This window comes from Colossoma macropomum, unplaced genomic scaffold (genome assembly GCF_904425465.1).
Source record: "Colossoma macropomum unplaced genomic scaffold, Colossoma_macropomum, whole genome shotgun sequence".
In the NCBI taxonomy this organism is placed as follows: Eukaryota; Metazoa; Chordata; class Actinopteri; order Characiformes; family Serrasalmidae; genus Colossoma; species Colossoma macropomum.
In genome coordinates, this window is record NW_023494788.1 from 4,149,011 (window position 1) to 4,166,745 (window position 17,735).

At 40.1% G+C, this 17,735-nt stretch overlaps 1 protein-coding gene across 1 annotated transcript in view; it reads right to left on the reverse strand.

Annotated features, from left to right (window-relative positions):
• Positions 1–17,735, reverse strand: part of nav2b (neuron navigator 2b) — a 122,588-nt gene that overhangs the window by 87,042 nt on the left and 17,811 nt on the right. Inside the window, exons 6-9 of the mRNA XM_036568094.1 lie at positions 16,959–17,101; positions 8,410–9,403; positions 6,559–6,668; positions 1,058–1,169 (exon numbers count right to left, since the gene is read on the reverse strand). Of these exons, the coding sequence (XP_036423987.1) occupies positions 1,058–1,169; positions 6,559–6,668; positions 8,410–9,403; positions 16,959–17,101 (1,359 nt within the window). The remainder of the gene's footprint in view (positions 1–1,057; positions 1,170–6,558; positions 6,669–8,409; positions 9,404–16,958; positions 17,102–17,735) is intronic.

Here is a 17,735-nt window from a genome sequence, read left to right on the forward strand (position 1 = left end):
TATCTCAGTTACATATAACATAGATACAGCAGTACAAACTTCACCCACAACAATCCCACTCCCCCACCGATCCCATGCAGTGCTTACAGGGGAAGGAGAAAGACAGAAAACAAACAAAAAAAACAGAGTGGTTTTAGTATACAAGTAAATAATACCCAGAGAGCAATAGATACAATCCAAAACAGTTACCTAATACAGGCTGTCAAATGAAATGGCTATGCTGTCCTGGATTTTAGATATACAAGAAAATCTCCCCAATATTTCCCAAATAGATTGGCTTTTTTCTTTAAATTGAATAGTATTTTCTCTGGAGAGACACAGGAAGAGACTTCTTTTATCCACATTGAAAGGCTAAGGGGGGTTCAGAGGATTTCCACTTAATAGTAATACATTTTTTGGCAGCAAGGAGTGCAGGCATGGTGGCCTTTCTACGGAGATCATACAAGAGTGTGGCACAGCTGAAAGCCTGGGTTGGCAATGGGTGCACCTTACATCCAGCGTATATAATATATAAAACATTTAGTCCAAGAGTGATGCTCTCTACAAATAAAAACACTGTGTGGGACATTCCAGATGTCTCAGTTTATCTCTAAGTTGTTGTATACTGGTGACAGCCTCTAGTTCTACATCAGAACTTCATGAAAAGTTATGGAATAAGCAGCTAACAAATTAATAAAAATCATTGACAACATCTGATCTACATTATAAACAACCATGGTTCCTACAAAACAGTTCAGCTGTGTCTCCTCATGACTCCTTGCCTATAAGCATTCATTACTCTAATAAAATGCCCACACATATGCATGTACACACATGCAAATCCACACTCAACAGTATACATATAGTCACTCCATGGGTACTATCCAGCATGCGACTTAACTGAAAATGTGCTGACTTGCCACATGAATAAAATATATCACACAACTGTTGCCAAAAAAAGAGCATGAACTTAATGAATTGTGTTGATGTAATATATTACACATCTGAATCAAGTGGAACAGTGAACTATGCCAACCATAAAGACCGTCTCTTAGACAATCGTGCTTGTTTGCCTTACCTGTGGCTGATGTGTGCCATGTGCCGCAGGCTGGACATGGTCTCCTCGAGGTTCTGTCTCAGATCAGCAATGTTTTTCACAGTCCTCAGTCTCCTGCTCTCTGGATCTTCACCTGGAAAAAAACAGAGCCTATATCACAAACTCTGTTAACAGCTAACAGCTGCTTCCCTCGGGCAGGTTACAACACACAGGCAACCCAAACACTCCAAAAATGCACCTCACGACCTCATGAAATGAGATGCTTCCTTCAGCCCAGAGGGGGCAAATATATGCTTCCAGTGGTGAGTTCAGGTCAGGCGCAGAAATACCTACTGAGCTGCTGCTTAAAGTTCTGTTCCAGCATCACAGCGCTTGCACTTTTACAAGGGATCAAGCTATGAACTCTCACGGCTAGTTAAAGAGCTTTTAGTTTTTAGTGAAAAAGAGTAGATGCCAACAACGGGGTCAACCCCTCCCTGACCGAATAAGATTTTTAAAAATAAACACACACTGTGGCCTGAGGGGATTTGGCTGCTAGGATTAAGAGGAGCTTGCCGATCATGAGGGAACTCAGGAGACGCACAGACCACACACACACCCACACACTCACACACACACGTGCTGTGGAGAACGTGTTGAGGTAAGAGCGCATGTACAGTATGTTCCGGGACAAAGAAAAGCACAAACAACTCCATTCATAACATCACTCACACACTAACATTTGACTAGAGCCCAGCTTACAGCCCTGCAGCTATTAAACCCATGTAAATGAGCTCCACAATGTGCACCCTCAACTTTGACTGGCTCTTGACTGACTAATGTAGCTAACAAGTAATGGAAGCTTACGTACACAAATTAGCATCATGCTAACTGCATGACTAAACCAATACACACTCTCCTCAAACCATGAAATCTCACAGCTAGCTAAAGAGCCTCAAGTTGTCAAGTCTGCACACAAAATATATATTTCAAACGTATTTATCAAATATGTTTTTGCAATGTATGAAAATGGCCAAAATGTTTCTGTTAAAAATATTTCTAAACTGACCTTTTTTATATTTGTTATTATATTATTTCAATTTTATGTAGTTTTCAACAAAGGTGACAGATATGACTAAATATGAACGATACTGACATCTGTGTTTTGCACTGTACTTTGCATTAACCATGTACTTGCAGTAAGACACTCACACAATGTATTTCAAATAAACAGGTTATCAAATCATAACTGCATTTTCACAGAGTATCAATACCTACAACACTTGCTCTCGCAATGTATTTGACATTTATTTCAAATATATAAATATGTATGTCCATATATTTTTTATCCATATGGGAGCGTTTCCCACTCTTAGGCTATACTTGGGTTGCCCCTCAACTACACTGACATTTTGTCGCATTTTAACAATTTCCAGTTGCCATTTTGGTTCAACAGATTTCTAAGTATTTCATTATTTACAAATAAGAGCGCACAGCTCATAACATGACATGCAGTATCAGCTGCTTGTTTTAAGCTCTGTAAAAAGAAACTTACACAAAAAAATGCAATACACAATTTAGCTTTCTTTTAGTTTAAACTCCAAACCATACATGCATTATTTGAATACACAATTAAGTAAAAACAATACTGAGATCTGAATATCACAGTATACTCGTCTCAGCACCCATCGGCTTGCCCCCAAGGTTCGTTTCAGACTGGTAGTAAAGACTCTAAATAATCTCAAACAGATTTGCTGATGTGCCCTCTGACACTGCACGGTCATGAGCTCATGATTGCTCCTGTAATCTGTTGTTCAGTTTGAACACTTGGAGCTCCAAGCTGAAGCAGAAGCTCAAGCTCCACCACACATACACAGCTACTGAGTTAGTGGAACTCCTGTGCTATGTATTGAATTTTTTAGCAGAGCGGGCTGCTACCCAGTGTCCGTGTCTTTGAGTCACACTGGCTAAACAAAGTGTTAGAAAAACACACTGGACTTGATGTGAAAGTTTCATTGCATTAAATCCATCGACTTAGTGTGGAAAGACTTCATGATGACTAGACGTTAAACTGCAAGTAACAATAAATAAAGCACAAAAAAGCTATTTTTAATAGCTACATTAGACTTGCAGTTCCCGTGTGCACCTAAAGAACCAAACATGTCTACACGGATTGGCTACCTTTAGAGTAAAAGGGGGAAATCGTACTAAATATGTTTTTATCCAACTATCCCATTAAATGTCCACTTTGTGTCAATAGCCACGCTTACATGCAGCCTGATAACCTGTTAATAATACGACTAACAGCTCAATCAGAATACAACACGTCCATGTATACATCTCAGTCGGAATAGACTAGTCCGATTGAGGCCATTCAGAATACAATTTCTATCCGACTGAATGAGGTGGGTAATCCTGTAAATAATCAGTTAAACAGAAAAATAATAGCTCTTTCACGTCATAGTCATTATAACGTTTAACATGGCGGGAGCAGAAACTGGTCTGCAGAGGAGACGAAGTTTATGCTCTGATCTTTAAAAGACGACAGTGGGACAGACGTCCAGCTTATGTGTCTCAGAACACGACGTCTTCCTCTCGGCCTTCTTTAATGAGCACATGCGACGTTTTCCTGAGTCTGACATGATTTTCGATTGGATTGGCAAAAATCTTTGCATGTAAACGTAGCCAATGACTTTAAGAGAGCACATTGTGCAGTACTGGGGAAACTGACAGGTGATAAATATGGAGGACAGACTTAACATATTCAGAATGCCTCACAGTCCTTAACAGATGCATAGTTCATAAAAAATAAAACAGTATGTGACGTCTATTAAGACCATAACTAACATGGTTGTGCTGACTAGACACATACACACATGTTCATGCACAATGAGATAGTTTGTACACACACAAACACACATACAGGCGCATCCTCTTACTCTCATATTTCTCATAAATATCCAGCATGGTCAGAAGGATCTCCTCGTTAACACGTGCAATGCCGTCCCACACGTGCATGTGTTGGGTCAGGTGCAGCTGATACATGTGGCTGTGAGTGTGCAATGCGTCAGACACACTCCCTCTGACCTCTCGAGGGTCCACACACCAGCTTTTCTCCTCAGATGTTACTGCAGGACATCCCCTGGAGCTCACCTCCGTAGACCTCTCTACCAGCCCAGTGTAGTCACTCCTTTCTGGTGCTTCACTGACAGAGCTTCCTGCTGGATTTTCGCTGGAAGTTGAGGAGACCACACATGCAGTTCCAATCCCAGTTTGGCTTAAAGATACACAGTTCAAAGAGGGTCCACACGTGCTGGTTAATGACGTTTCAAAATCTGATTTTCTGTGGTTCTGATGCTCCATAATACAGTCGTTGGTTTTCCCAAAGACTTTAAGCCTTCTAAAATTCAAAATGAAAGCCTTCAAAAAAACAAATTCAAGGCCTTGAGCCTTTAAAAACCTCAAATGCAGAAGCCTTTATAAAACTGAAATTCAGGACTGTGATCCTTCAAAAACATTCAGACGCATGGCCAGGAGCCTTCAACAACTCAAACTCAGGACTGCAAGTCTTCGAAACACTCAGACTGAAGGCTGTGACGCTTCTAAAACTCCTCCATGCCCCTTTGAGGACAAGCGGATGGGATTTCTGACACATTTCCTTGCTCTTTTCCGCAGAGAAAGTGTGAAGTAAGCAGTGAAAGAAACTCTTTTAAGGACAGTCCTGCCTTTTCCTCTCGTCCATGGAAAAGAGAGAGAGGGGGAAAAAGCAAACTGAATGACACACCAGCATCCGCCAGCGCACTGCCCCTGCAGAGACAATTTCTCTTCTCATAGAGCCCTGACAGAATGAGAAAAACCTACCCACAGAAACAGTTTCACACACACACACACACACACACACACACACACACACGCACACACACACACACATCCTCACACAAAACACACACACAAAGCCTAATGCTAACTAATCCATTCTCTCACATACACACACTCACACTACCTCAAACAAACATACATAAACCTCATGCTAACTTGTACAAACACATGCAAAACACATACCTTAAGACAAATTAACACACACACACACACACACACACACACACACACACACACAAACACACACACACAAACACACGGCTGGGCCTTCGCAACTCTTTGACATCAATGGCCTTTATCATGCAGATGAGCTCCTTCTTTCTTTCTCTCTCTGTGTCCAGTGAAACAACAGCGCTGTAGGATTCTCTCAGTTGGGCCCTGAACACACAGCAGAGCTGAAGGCCACGTTCTTCCTCAGGATTTACATCAGATCACTTACACTGAATGCACACTTCTAAATTGTTTCTCACTGAAGTCAACAAAATTCCCCCCAACATTAGGGGTGCAAGAAGATATCGACACACTTGAGTATCGCGATATTATGTTTCACGATCATTATTGTATCGATCGATAACGTATCGATTTTAATTCATTTTCATTGATAGCTTACACGCAAAGATTCAGGACAGACAGTGGTTCATTCTGTGTTGTGTTTAAACCCCCCCATCGCTAGATGGTGGTGTTGTAATCTTCAGTGATTAGACTCTTCCACAAGTAAACAAGTAGTGTAAGGGCAGAGAACTTGTAGAGAGGAGAATTACCACTCTGAAATGTCTTCCGTTTAGATAAGGCCGCATTTTTTATCCCTAGGGGTGCAACAGTGCATCATGATATTATGATTTCTCTAAGCAAACCTGTGACAATGTGCATTATGGCAATGTGACAGTGACAATGCACTGTGGAGAACAGGCACCCAATTAATTACATCGACACTTGAGCTCAGTGTATCATTACATCCCTGTTTATACCCTTATTGTGATGTCAGCACTCATCAGCACTGAAACCTTTCAGGTGTTTAAACCATGTTTAGGCCAAAAGAACTTCAGCATATGCTTTTAACAATGGTTTGAAGAAAGCACGCTCAAAGACCTTGAGGATTCAAAAGACTCAGGGCTGTGAAGCTGCTAAAACCCCTCTATGCCTCTTCCTGAACAAACGGATGAGATTAATGAGACATTTCCTAGCTCTGTTCAACAGGAAAAAGTTCACTTTACAAACTTTAACACTAAATTACATTTTTTTGGCTCAGACTCCATCTGCTCACAACAATGTTATACGCATGCGCGATACGGTGTGATGCAAAAAAGAGACCATTCTCATTATGGCTGCCTGGCCACGTATGTGTCTGATTGAGCAAAACAAATCTCAAATCTGGCTCAAATCTGATTTGAAAAGATCTGATTTTTTGGATTTGTACCACTTCAAAAACCTTTAAAAAAACTGTAAACTCTACTTCAAACCTATTATGTGAATGTAGCCTTAGTTTCTGCTCTGTCTCAACACTGCACAGTATTCTCCTGCTCAAACACACCTGACTGATCTCACGGAGGCCTTAACAATTAGCTGCTAAGTTGCATAATCTGAATAATAACTGAGCAGTGCTGTGGGCTGTTCACTGGAAAATAGCAGTGGGGTTTACTCTGTGTGAACTAAAGAACACAAACCTGTCAGGCTTTCTAAAGATGTGTGTATGGATTTGCTGTGAAGGACGGATCTCTCTTTCTTCACTTCTCCACCCTCCATCAGTCCGGTCTTATCCATGTCCGTCTGAGACCTGTGCAACGTCAAAGAGCAGAAACATGGTACACTGGAGATCAGCTGAAGCTGTTAGAGAAGTAAAACAATTCTGTAATGCTTTGTAGATGGCCTGTACATGCTCACCCAACTTTTTCCATCCCTAAACCTAAGACTCTGTTGATTATCCACAAAGTAGTTTTGCGAATGATTTGAAATATACACAATTGTAGATATAGGGCCATAAATAAAGTATTCTCTAAATGAAGTATTCTCTTAAAATGTAACCGTAATTATATGTAGCATTATTTTAATTTAATCAACTTTAGCTTATACATACAGTCAGGTCCATAAGCATTTGGACAGTTGTACTTGTACACCTGTACACCAACAATGGATCTGAAAATATAAATGAAGCAGTCAATATGTAACTTTCAGCTGTAATTCAAGGAGTTTAGCAAAAATATTGCATTAGCCATTTAGGAATTAGTCATTGTTTACACAGTCCCCACATTTCCATCGCTCAAAGGTAAATAGGCAAACTAACAATTACAAATACAAGGATTATTTGTAATACTTGGAGGCAAATCCTTTGTCAATGACTGCCTGAAGTCTGGAACCCATGGGCATCACCAAATGCTTTTTCTCCCTTTGGATGCTTTGCCAGGCCTTTTTTCTGCAGCTGCCCTCAGTTGCTGCTTGTCTGTGGGTCTTTCTGCCTTCAGTTTTGTCTTCAGTAACTGAAAAGCACCCTCTTGGGTTGCCTTCATGGTATGTTTTGGGCCATTATCCATCTGTACTGTAAAGCACCGTCCTACCGGTTTTGCAGCATTTGACTGAATCTGAGCAGAAAGTATAGCTCTATACACTTCAGAATTCATCTACTACTTCTTTCTGCAGTCACATCATTGGTAAATACCATTGCATTGGCAACCATGCATGCCCGTACCATGACACTACCTCCACCATGTTTGACAGATAATGTGGTATGCTTCAGATCATGAGCCCTTCCTTTCCTTCTCCATACTCTTCCCTTCCCGCCATTCAAGTTACTCTTGGTTTCATCTGTCCAAAGAATCTTGTTCCAGAACTGGGCTGATTTTTTTTAGATTAGTTTTCTAGCAAAGTCTAATCTGGCCTTTCTGTTCTTGAGTGTTACCAGTGGTTTGTATCTCGAGGTAAAACCCTCTGTATTTACATTCATAAAGGCATCTCTTGATTGTAGACTTTGACAATGATATGCTTAATGCAATATTTTTGTTAAACTCCTTGAATTAAAGCTGAAAAGCTGAAGGTCCGCACTTCAATCACATATTGACTGCTTGATTCAAATCCATTGTGGTTGTATACAAGAAGCAAACTTCCAAAAATTGTGTCACTGGCCAAATACTTATGGACTGTATGACATTATGCACAATCCTAGGAACTTGTTACTAAGAATTTCACTACAAGATTATATATTGTTGCTGTCGGAACAAAACGTTGTATCTCCATTTTTGTTGTTTTTTTAGGTTCTAACATAATTTGAAAATGCCTGTTGTCCTTTACATTGTGTGTACATTTCATGATGAATGGACCAACAAAAATGACCCAAAATGACTTCGGAAAAAATCTAGTTACTTTGACTTACGTTAAAAGACTGTATGTTTTTTCCTTCTCCTGTAAAGTTACCATTTGGAGATATGAGGTTTGGTTCTGACAGCAGCGATATGACAATGTTTTTGTACGTGACAATAAATTTGCATTGACCACATACACACACCATATGTTCAACATCTTACCTGTACATGAAGGGTGCAACTGTAGCAGTGTTGGGATGGCTGTACTGTGCCTGTGGTTGAGGAAGCTGCACACTGGCTGTGTTGCTGGCTGTGGACTGAATGACGCTGCACGTACTATTCTGACTGCACCTTCCCTCTGATGATGCCAAACTAGAGGTAGAGCTGGAGTTTTTGTTCTCCATTGGACACTTGTGCAACGATACACTCCCTCCAGCCCTAAAACTGCGAGAGCGCTCCCCTTCTTTTCCACAAGGGCTCGCCACTGTGGCCTTCACCAACCCAGGGCCTTTCCCAGCATGCCCTGGTTTGGGTATACCACTCTGTGATGTAGAGGAGGCTTCTTTCTTGGCATTGCTATTGCCCTTAGCCCCTTTGGGGATAGAACTGGATTTCTTCACATCAACTAAACCTTGAGTTTCGCTTTTGGTTTCTTCTCTTTCTTCTCTAATCTGGTCTTGATCCACACCAGAAGATCGTTTCGTGGCTTTTTCTTTTCCCTTCTGCTTTCCCTTATCCTTGTCCTTCTCGGCAGCCTTGGCAGAGCTGATCTTGGGTGCCAGAGCTCTACTCAGCGTCCTTTGGGCGATACCTTTCAGAGCCAGCTTCGGGCTGGTGCTGCTTGACCGCTGGTTACCTGACTGGCCTTCAGGATGAATAGGACAAACATTTCCTCCATCTGACTCTGGAGGCAGAGTTTCTGGTTCTTCTAAAGAAGCAACACTGGAAGCACGAGAACTGGGTCTAGAGTTAAAGAGCTTCAACTTGTCCAGCATGGACTTCTGGGCGATGACTTTGGGAGGAGCCTCTAAGGAAGCTGAGGATGGATGTTTGACGGACAGCATGGAGGAGGTAGCACTGTGCTTGGCATTGAGGGACTTGCTCCTCCATCCTTTGGTGCTGTTGGTGTTGCTGGTGGCTCCATTGGTGCTGGTTGGAGGCACAGGAGAAGTGGGAGGCCCTTGGTCAACCATTATGGGAGATGGACTTGATTTATCTGTGGTGGAAAAAGATGATGGGGTAAAACTGTGACAAAATACAGTATCATGAAATATGCCAATGTTCAATAAGTACTTTATTTATTATTAAAAATAATCATAATATACAATTCATCCACCAAGCAATGCAGTTTATTTACAGTACACTATGGTTACCAAGCTCCAAAACTGTAAAAGATTATTTCAGGAACATCACAATGATTTTTAATAATTTGGTGGTTTTATACAGGATTCAACTGACATGCGCAATCATACGTGTGTGTCTCACAAACAAAATTAATACAAAAATATTTAAAATTGTCTGTGATGCACTACAAACTAGTATCATCTGACATAGTGGTAACACTTTATTTGGAGTGGTCCCTCGTAAATGATTAATTAACAGATTATCAGTAACACATCAACAACACATCAGTGAAGTAGCAGTAGTGGAGCATCTGAATACATTGAAGTAAGTAGCTTGTAGATATAACCTTACCAAAACCTAACCCTAACCCTGACCTTAAACCTCAACCCAAAACCTAATCCTAACCCCTCATTTGTTTTTGACATGTTACTGAGAGTCTGTTGAGTGTTTGTTTAATCTAAAAAGGACCACTCAAAATAAAGTGTGACCCACATAGTAAATCAATAAATACATTAAAATAACAACAGACCACACCAGGTCCTTTCCTGGAATCAGAGAAGTAAAACAAGAGCAGTATTATAATTTTACAGTCATCAATCAGCAAAGAAAGCATCCCATAGCAAACAGTGAGGATAGTAAAGCAAAGCTGCATTTCCAGTTCCATCAGCTACAGAGAGACAGACACGCTAAAGTTCACTCATCTGTAACACATAACACTGTATATTTCCTTACTTCTTGAAAAATGTATACAAATTTGTTATGAACAATAAAAATCAACTTGTAATAAACTTTCTTAATAGTAAATATGGTCATTATTAACAGAAACACATCAAAGTACTTCATAATAAAGCAGGGCTCAATTCTAAAACTCTAGAAACATACATCTAAACTTAAACCACTAACACAAATTCATTTTTGTAATACTAACAATTCTAACTCTTCAAACTCACCTCACAGCCACGTAGACATACATCCAAGCTAAAACTTAATCTGAGCAATAATCAGAGCAAAAACCATGCGTATCTAAAAATGGTACAGAAGTCATGGAGAGCTTGGCACACTCCTCAGTCCATCAGCAACCACCTTCAAGAAATATTCTTACGTGAATCAGGCAGTCAGGGAAATATAACTGCCTCCAGCTCAAAATTCAAACCCAAACAGCAAGCGGGGTTTCTGTTTGTTTTGAGAGCGCGGTGGGGAGGAAATCGAATGGTCAGCTTATCCACTGAAAGAACACTCACAGAACACAGCCGACGGATGGATGACTTTTAGGAAACGTTTGACGGAGGATATGTTTTTAATGGAAGCTTAAGCCTGGACAAAAACTTAGCTTTGAATATTCCACAACATTAAACGTATTCATCCCTCTCCCTCTCTGTTTAATTCAGTACACCTTTACTGTGTATGGCTGTACAAAGACTGAGTTCACAGCAGATTTTTGATAATGAACAACATGGCAACCGTCTTTCCATCATGAGCCAAATTTGCTGTTCAGTTTAATCTGCTGTCCTAGTCAATACTTACAACAAGAACATTTATCCAATGAAGTTTAAGATTCACCTCTTTTAACCTACAGACTTTTCCAGTACAGTTACAGTTCATATTTGTCAGATCTGCAGAGAAACCGTGAAATTCAAAATTGACTGTTTGACAAAAACGGGCTGGAAAGGAATGCTAAAAGCTCGCATTTGAACACTGGCTTACTGTAAAAGGCACTTTGCCAACTACTGTATAGAAGCCAAATGCCCATTCTCACACAGAGAAAGTGGGTCAAATGCCCTCTTTCAGATGTTAATAAGAGCACGTAAGCTGCTCTTTGCTGAAAGTCAAAAATGTGAAAGGTTTAAAGACACATTCAGGGTTTTGGTTTTGGATGTCGATACCTTCAACACTTAACAAATTCAGGAGAAGGTGAGAACACTGAAGTAGGAAAGCATTAAACTAGCACATCCACTGAAGAAAGAACTACACTCTTAAAGAAGATGGTCCTTCAAGGGATCCATGAACACTCAAAGAACTTCTTGCATGGTTAAAGGGTTCTTTGCATCAATAAATGGTTCTTCTTCAAATTGATGGAGAATGTGTCGTATATGGCTCTATATAGAACCTTTATGAAAAGGGCTCTATATAGCACCAGAAAGCTTTTATTCTTCTATGGTAGATAGAATAGAAGAACCGTTTTTAAAAAAGGTTCTATATAGATCCACCTACAGCTCAATCTTTATCAATCTGAAGAACGCTTTCATGATGCAAAGACCCCTTGAAGAACCTTCTTTTTTAAGTGTGATATTTAGGATGAAGGAATAGAAGGAAACATGCACTGCCTTTCACTGACTTACAGCAACATTTACGAAAACGTTAATTAATTAATGTTAAATAATGCACAGTACTGTATATTCAAGCTAGAAAAATCACTTACTCTCTTAATCACTTGTTCTATTGCTTTTATACAACAGTTAAATAAATAAAGTAAGAAATTAATAAACTGGGACGTGAACGCGGCGTTTAATATGTTTTAATGTTTGCAGTTCCTTCCGCCAAATTATAGCTCCTTAACAAGCAGCTTGTTGCTACGTCAGAGTAACGAACTCCGCCCACTCGCTGCACAGCCGACAGTTCGTTCTCCAGCTCCTTACACTAAATTCCCAAACTGTCATCACCACTGAGCAGCTTTTCTGTCGGCAGCTGTGACAGAAGAACAGCTAAACAACCTGGAATCAGCCAGAAATTAACCAAATACCATTTGCCAAATGTGCAGTCTGATCTTCAGAGTCTGACCAAATCAGACTGAGCCATAAAACTGCTGCAATATCAAGTTCAGCTCAGTTTTGTCAATTTTTGCTAGATCAGTATTAATGTTGTTTTGTTCCAGCCAGTCTGTAAAGCATCTTACAGCTCATTTTGTTTGGCAAATGGTATTCGGATCATTTCTGGCTAATTCCAGGTTGTTTAGCTGTTCTTCTGTCACAGCTGCCGACTGAAAAGCTGCTCAGTGGTGACGACAGTTTGGGAATTCATCTTCAGAGTCGGACCAAATCGGCTGTCGGTCAAATGTGATCTTAAAAGTGTCCGTTTTCTGCAAAAGTAAGAAGTAAAAACGTTTAAATGGTTTGAGCGTCTCCTACAGCTGTCAAAGTCGTTACTTAGCAACGGCATCTCAGCGGAGTGATACAGTGTTTGTGAGAAAACCATGATGTTATGGTGAAATAACAGTACGGTTAGAACATCTCTCAACCAATCAGCTCGCATGGCCGGAACTAACTGTTGTATAAAAACCAATCATTTACTGAATAATGAAATTGCTATATGGGTAAATACTGAAACTATTATAGGGCTTTTCTTAGAATATCTTCTGGTAGAAAATACTGTATGTCCAGACAGTAATCCCAGGCCTTCATCCTGAGCTTTTAGTGTGAACATTCAAAATAATGAAGTATACAGTGGGAAGCTGAGTCACAGTGCGCAGGCCAATCTGTAAACTCCCACAGGAAAAGAACAGCTGACCTCAGCTAGGCATACTAAATAAAATACACTGCGAGAAGAATGAGTGTCAAGAAGCTGAACAGACCTGTTCTTGGTGTGCAGAAAGACAGATAAAACGTCCAAGTGAATAAGTCCCAAACACATTAATACTGTCCACTCCAAGCTGCAGCCTGTGGTGTCCACTAAATCTCACACTGACCTAGACAAGTACACCCTCTAAAGCCACAGTCTCTGATATTTTACACCAAGGCTTGTGACAAAGAGTTAAACCCTTGAACCCTAGACCTGTGATCCAGTTATTAATCTTTAGATTCACTATTCAGTAACCACCATAAATTATTCAGTAACTACTGAAACTGATGTGTAATTTATGTAGTTGACAGTATGACAGTGAGGAACTAAGGTGTGGGTCCACAGCCTTAGAGTTTAATGGGTTAACAGGAAATTAAGATTAAACTGTTTATGAACCAAGGATGTAATTTGCTCTTCTCCATGCTCACACAAAGTCAAAGGGCATAATAAGCACATAACATGCAATAAATATATAAAATACAAAACAAACAGATAAACAACAATAGTTCATATGGAACAAATAGTAGAAGATGTTTGTCTGAGGTTATTATTCAGTTATTAATCTCTTAATTACTATGAAGTTAGAGTATTTAGAAAGTGTGATAGTGAGAATTCACAAACAGATTCTTAGGGTTTAAATGCTTAGATAGCCACAAAGCCAAGTATAAATAAACTCAAAATACTATGGAAAACGAGGTTATAATCCCAACTAAGTCCACCACATGGCTCTGGAGGCACTTTTTGCAGGCTAACAAAAGTCAAGTGTTACCTGTGGAGGTCTGTCATGTTGACTGTGGCTAGCGCTCCCCTTGTCTCTCTCATCTCCAATACACTAGATCCGTTTATTCTGCAGTGGAAAATCAATCATCCCTGCGTCTGACCCGCTGTGACGTGTAACAACAGCAGTCAATAGTTTATCTGATGTCACTACTGTCCAGTCTACACACTGTCATAGAGATAGGATGATGTAAAACATTTCTATCATGATATCAGTGACTGAAATTATGATCCAAGTTCGCAATATGTTCACAATATTGTTATAATTTACTAAAAATGTTTGAAAATCTCCAGTTTATGTTGAAATAATTTCACAACTGCTATTATACTGATGGAATGTTTGAACCTCTTACACCAAATACACCAAAAATCAGCTGAAGTTTAAATAGATTACATTATCGCTAGTATTACTACTTTTTACTGTCTAGATTATAACTCTGTAAGCATGTGTTGTCGTAGTTTGTGCTTCATGGGAAGCAGCAGGTTATTTATTCCACACTGACTTTTTAAAAAGATGGTTAGAAGAGTTATTAAAATTTGGAACAGTATGAGTTTTATACCTCAGTACATCATTAAAACCGGTTACCGTCCTGTCCATGCGCTGTAGTTTAAAGGAAACTTACTGTGTTGATGTTTGTCTGGGTGACTCGGCTGATGGTGTTTGATCCAATTCTGAAAGCTGTGCTGGGTTCCCAACTGAATTATAGCTCCATTCTGTTCTTCTATTGTAGATGGGTAAGTGAGGATGAATGCACTTTTATCTCTCTCTCTCTCTCTCTCTCTCTCTCTCCCTCTCTGTGCCCCCACATTATATGCTGACTAACTACTGCAGTCTCATTACCACTCTCTAGTTTTCTTTCTCCCTGCTCCTTTTTCCTCACTCTCTTTTTCTCTCTTTAATTAAAGCCAAATCAAAGAACAGAGAATGTGTGCATAACACAACCAGCATACCGCAGATGAGATATGCCTGCTCACAGACAGACATGCACACAGGTTCATTTATGGCCCTCTCACCAACAGAGGACATCTACCACTCCAGGGTCCTCAGGAAGACCCACAAGGTAAACGAAGACAAAACCCAGCCTCAACACAAACTCATCACACGTCTCTCATCTGGCAGTAAATACAGGAGTGTGAAATCAAGGACCACCAGATTTCAGAACAGTTTCTAACAGTTTCTTCATCAGGACCAGCCACCGTAACACCTCATACTCCACTGACATAAGCATCTGACCTGTGATGTGGCTGCTAGAACATTATAGACTTTCAAACACAGCTATGTGCAGCTCAACAGCAGCTGCTTCGCAATACACAGCACAACTACACAGATTGCACAGCCGCACAAATACACACCTGAATACACTGGCTATTTCAATATGTCACTTTCTATGTGCCAGGTTTGGATATTTTTAATACTGCATATGTACACTACATTTACATTGTGTGTAAATCTCATGATGGATGGACTAAAAGAAATGACCCAAAATCACTTGGAAAAAATTCTGGTTCCATTGACATACATTAAAAGTAAAGTAGGTTTTTTCCTTCTCCTGTAAAGAGTTATATATATATATATATATATACGCACATATTTTAAATTATGTATGTTCTCCTGCTGTTCTTCTATTTTTTGTGCTTTCTTACACTTAATATTTAGTATTTATATAGCGTTTGTATAGTACCTTGTAGCCCAGTAGTGCCTTGTAGCCCAGTAGTGCAGAGTAAGAATTTGACTGTACAGTGCAACTGTCTGTTCCTCTGTGCGTATGACAGTAAACTCTTGTATCTTGAATACAGTTACTATAGATATATTACATCCTCACTGCATACAGCTGTTCCATCAAACCAGCTACATACAGACACACATAATCACCCAATGACATTTTTCTAATACACAGCAGAGCAAAGAAAACAAAAGTAGATTGTAATGCTGATATCCAATCTGTGTGCAATCATTATTCATTCACACATAATCTATCTCCATCTAAACATCAACAGGTCAGGGCTGCAGCCTGAGCAAAGAAAACACTGCACAGATGTTCCACTGGGTAAAAGGCACGGAGTAAAGGCCTTCGCACACCAAGCATGATTTATTTGTATGATTTGTGAGTAAATGAACTCAAAGACAAGCATAACTGATGATATCTTGCACCCGAAACGCTATTTTTTAGACTACAATGGCAACATGAACTCACTCAATCACTGCTGCCTCTGGCAGCTGACATGGCAACAACCAAGATGTCTGGTCAGCTGTGTCCCAGCAACTAGAACTTTCTGACAAATGTCAAAAGGATTAGGACAGTTTCTGCTTTGTCATGTGTGCTTCATCATATCTCCAAAAGCTGCTCAGAGTGGTTCACAGACATCCAAGCTATCGATTTACACCTTAACATTCCAGGCTTATTACATACTAAGGCTTATTATTCGTTAACTACAGGGAGTTCAATGCAAACTAACGGAGCTTTTCTTAGGTTATATAAGTGTGTAATAAAACTTTGGGTCCGCTGGCGGTAGGTAAGGAGTTTTAAAGTTCTATCTCCTGAATAAAGCAGTGTGACTCTCCGTGCTTCTTTCACTTTTACAATGTGGAAAGTAGCCAGTGTCACAGTTTGCACCTTTTGTTGTCACTTGGGGACATTCTGTGCATTTGTTTTCTCTTCGCTGTGAACAAACACAGTGTGTGTAGTTTTGATGCAAAAATTGCAGAAAAAACACATCGTGTCTGAATATTTCGCATTTCATGTCATTTATTCACATCACACTTAGTGTGCAATGACCTTAAGATTGTAATACACTACATGAACTGCAGGGGGTTGATGTGGCTTCTACTGATTTGTTGCACCATAAAAGAGGTAAGTGCTTATAATGCAGACCTAACTTTGAATGGTGGTGGCAGTGTGATGAGGCAAAGAGAGTGAAAACAGCAGTAGGATCAGAAGTAAGATCAGAAGATGGGAAACAGGTCAATGAATCTAATAAAAGTCAACAGATCCATTGATTACAGAAATAATTGATAGTAATAACTCTAAGGCTGTATGTGTATGTGTGTGTGTGTGTGTGTGTGTGTGTGTGTGTGTGTGTGTGTTCCAGTGTACCTGTGTGCTGAGAGCAGGCTGGTGCTGCTGTTTTGGTTTTGTCACAGTGGTTAAAGCTCTGGCTGCGTCTGCTGCTGCTGCTGGACTTCCGTAACTTGGCTTCAGTGCCTGTTCCTCCTGCACGGACTGACGGACCTGGCAGCCTAAGAGAACGTGAGGAAGAGGGAAAGAGAAAAAAGAGAGTGGGAGAGAGAGGGAGGCAGTGAGAGAAGCAAGAATAACAGAGAGACAGAAGAGACAGCCACAGAGAGAACAAGTAAAAATAAAAAGAGTGACAGTGACAGAGAGAGAAAAAGAGATGGAGAGAGAGGGAGGGAGGGAGACAAGGAAGAATAACAGAGAGAAAGACAGTGACAGAAAGAGAGGGTGACGAGGGAGAAAATGAGAGACAGAAAGAGACAGTGACAGAAAGAAAAAGTAAAAATAAAGGTGTCAGTGACGGAGAGAGAAAAAGAGAGAGAGAGAGAATTACATTTAGGGCTACACTTATAATTCTTCTCCTCTCACACATAACACAACCTCTCAGAGCAGCTACAGATAATCCTCTATACTGAAATAAGACCAGTTTACTAACTATATAAAAGAACTGCACTGGCCTTTTTTATCTTACTGTCCACATCTGTTCATATGAACAAAAATAAAACATCCATTTAAAGAGTTTCACATGCTTCTCTGGAGCCCCTGAAGTCAGTAACAAGATATCGCCACTAGAGGGAGCATGTATCTAAAAGTGCCCCCGGACAACTGTCACTAAATGTCCAAACATCCAGAGATACA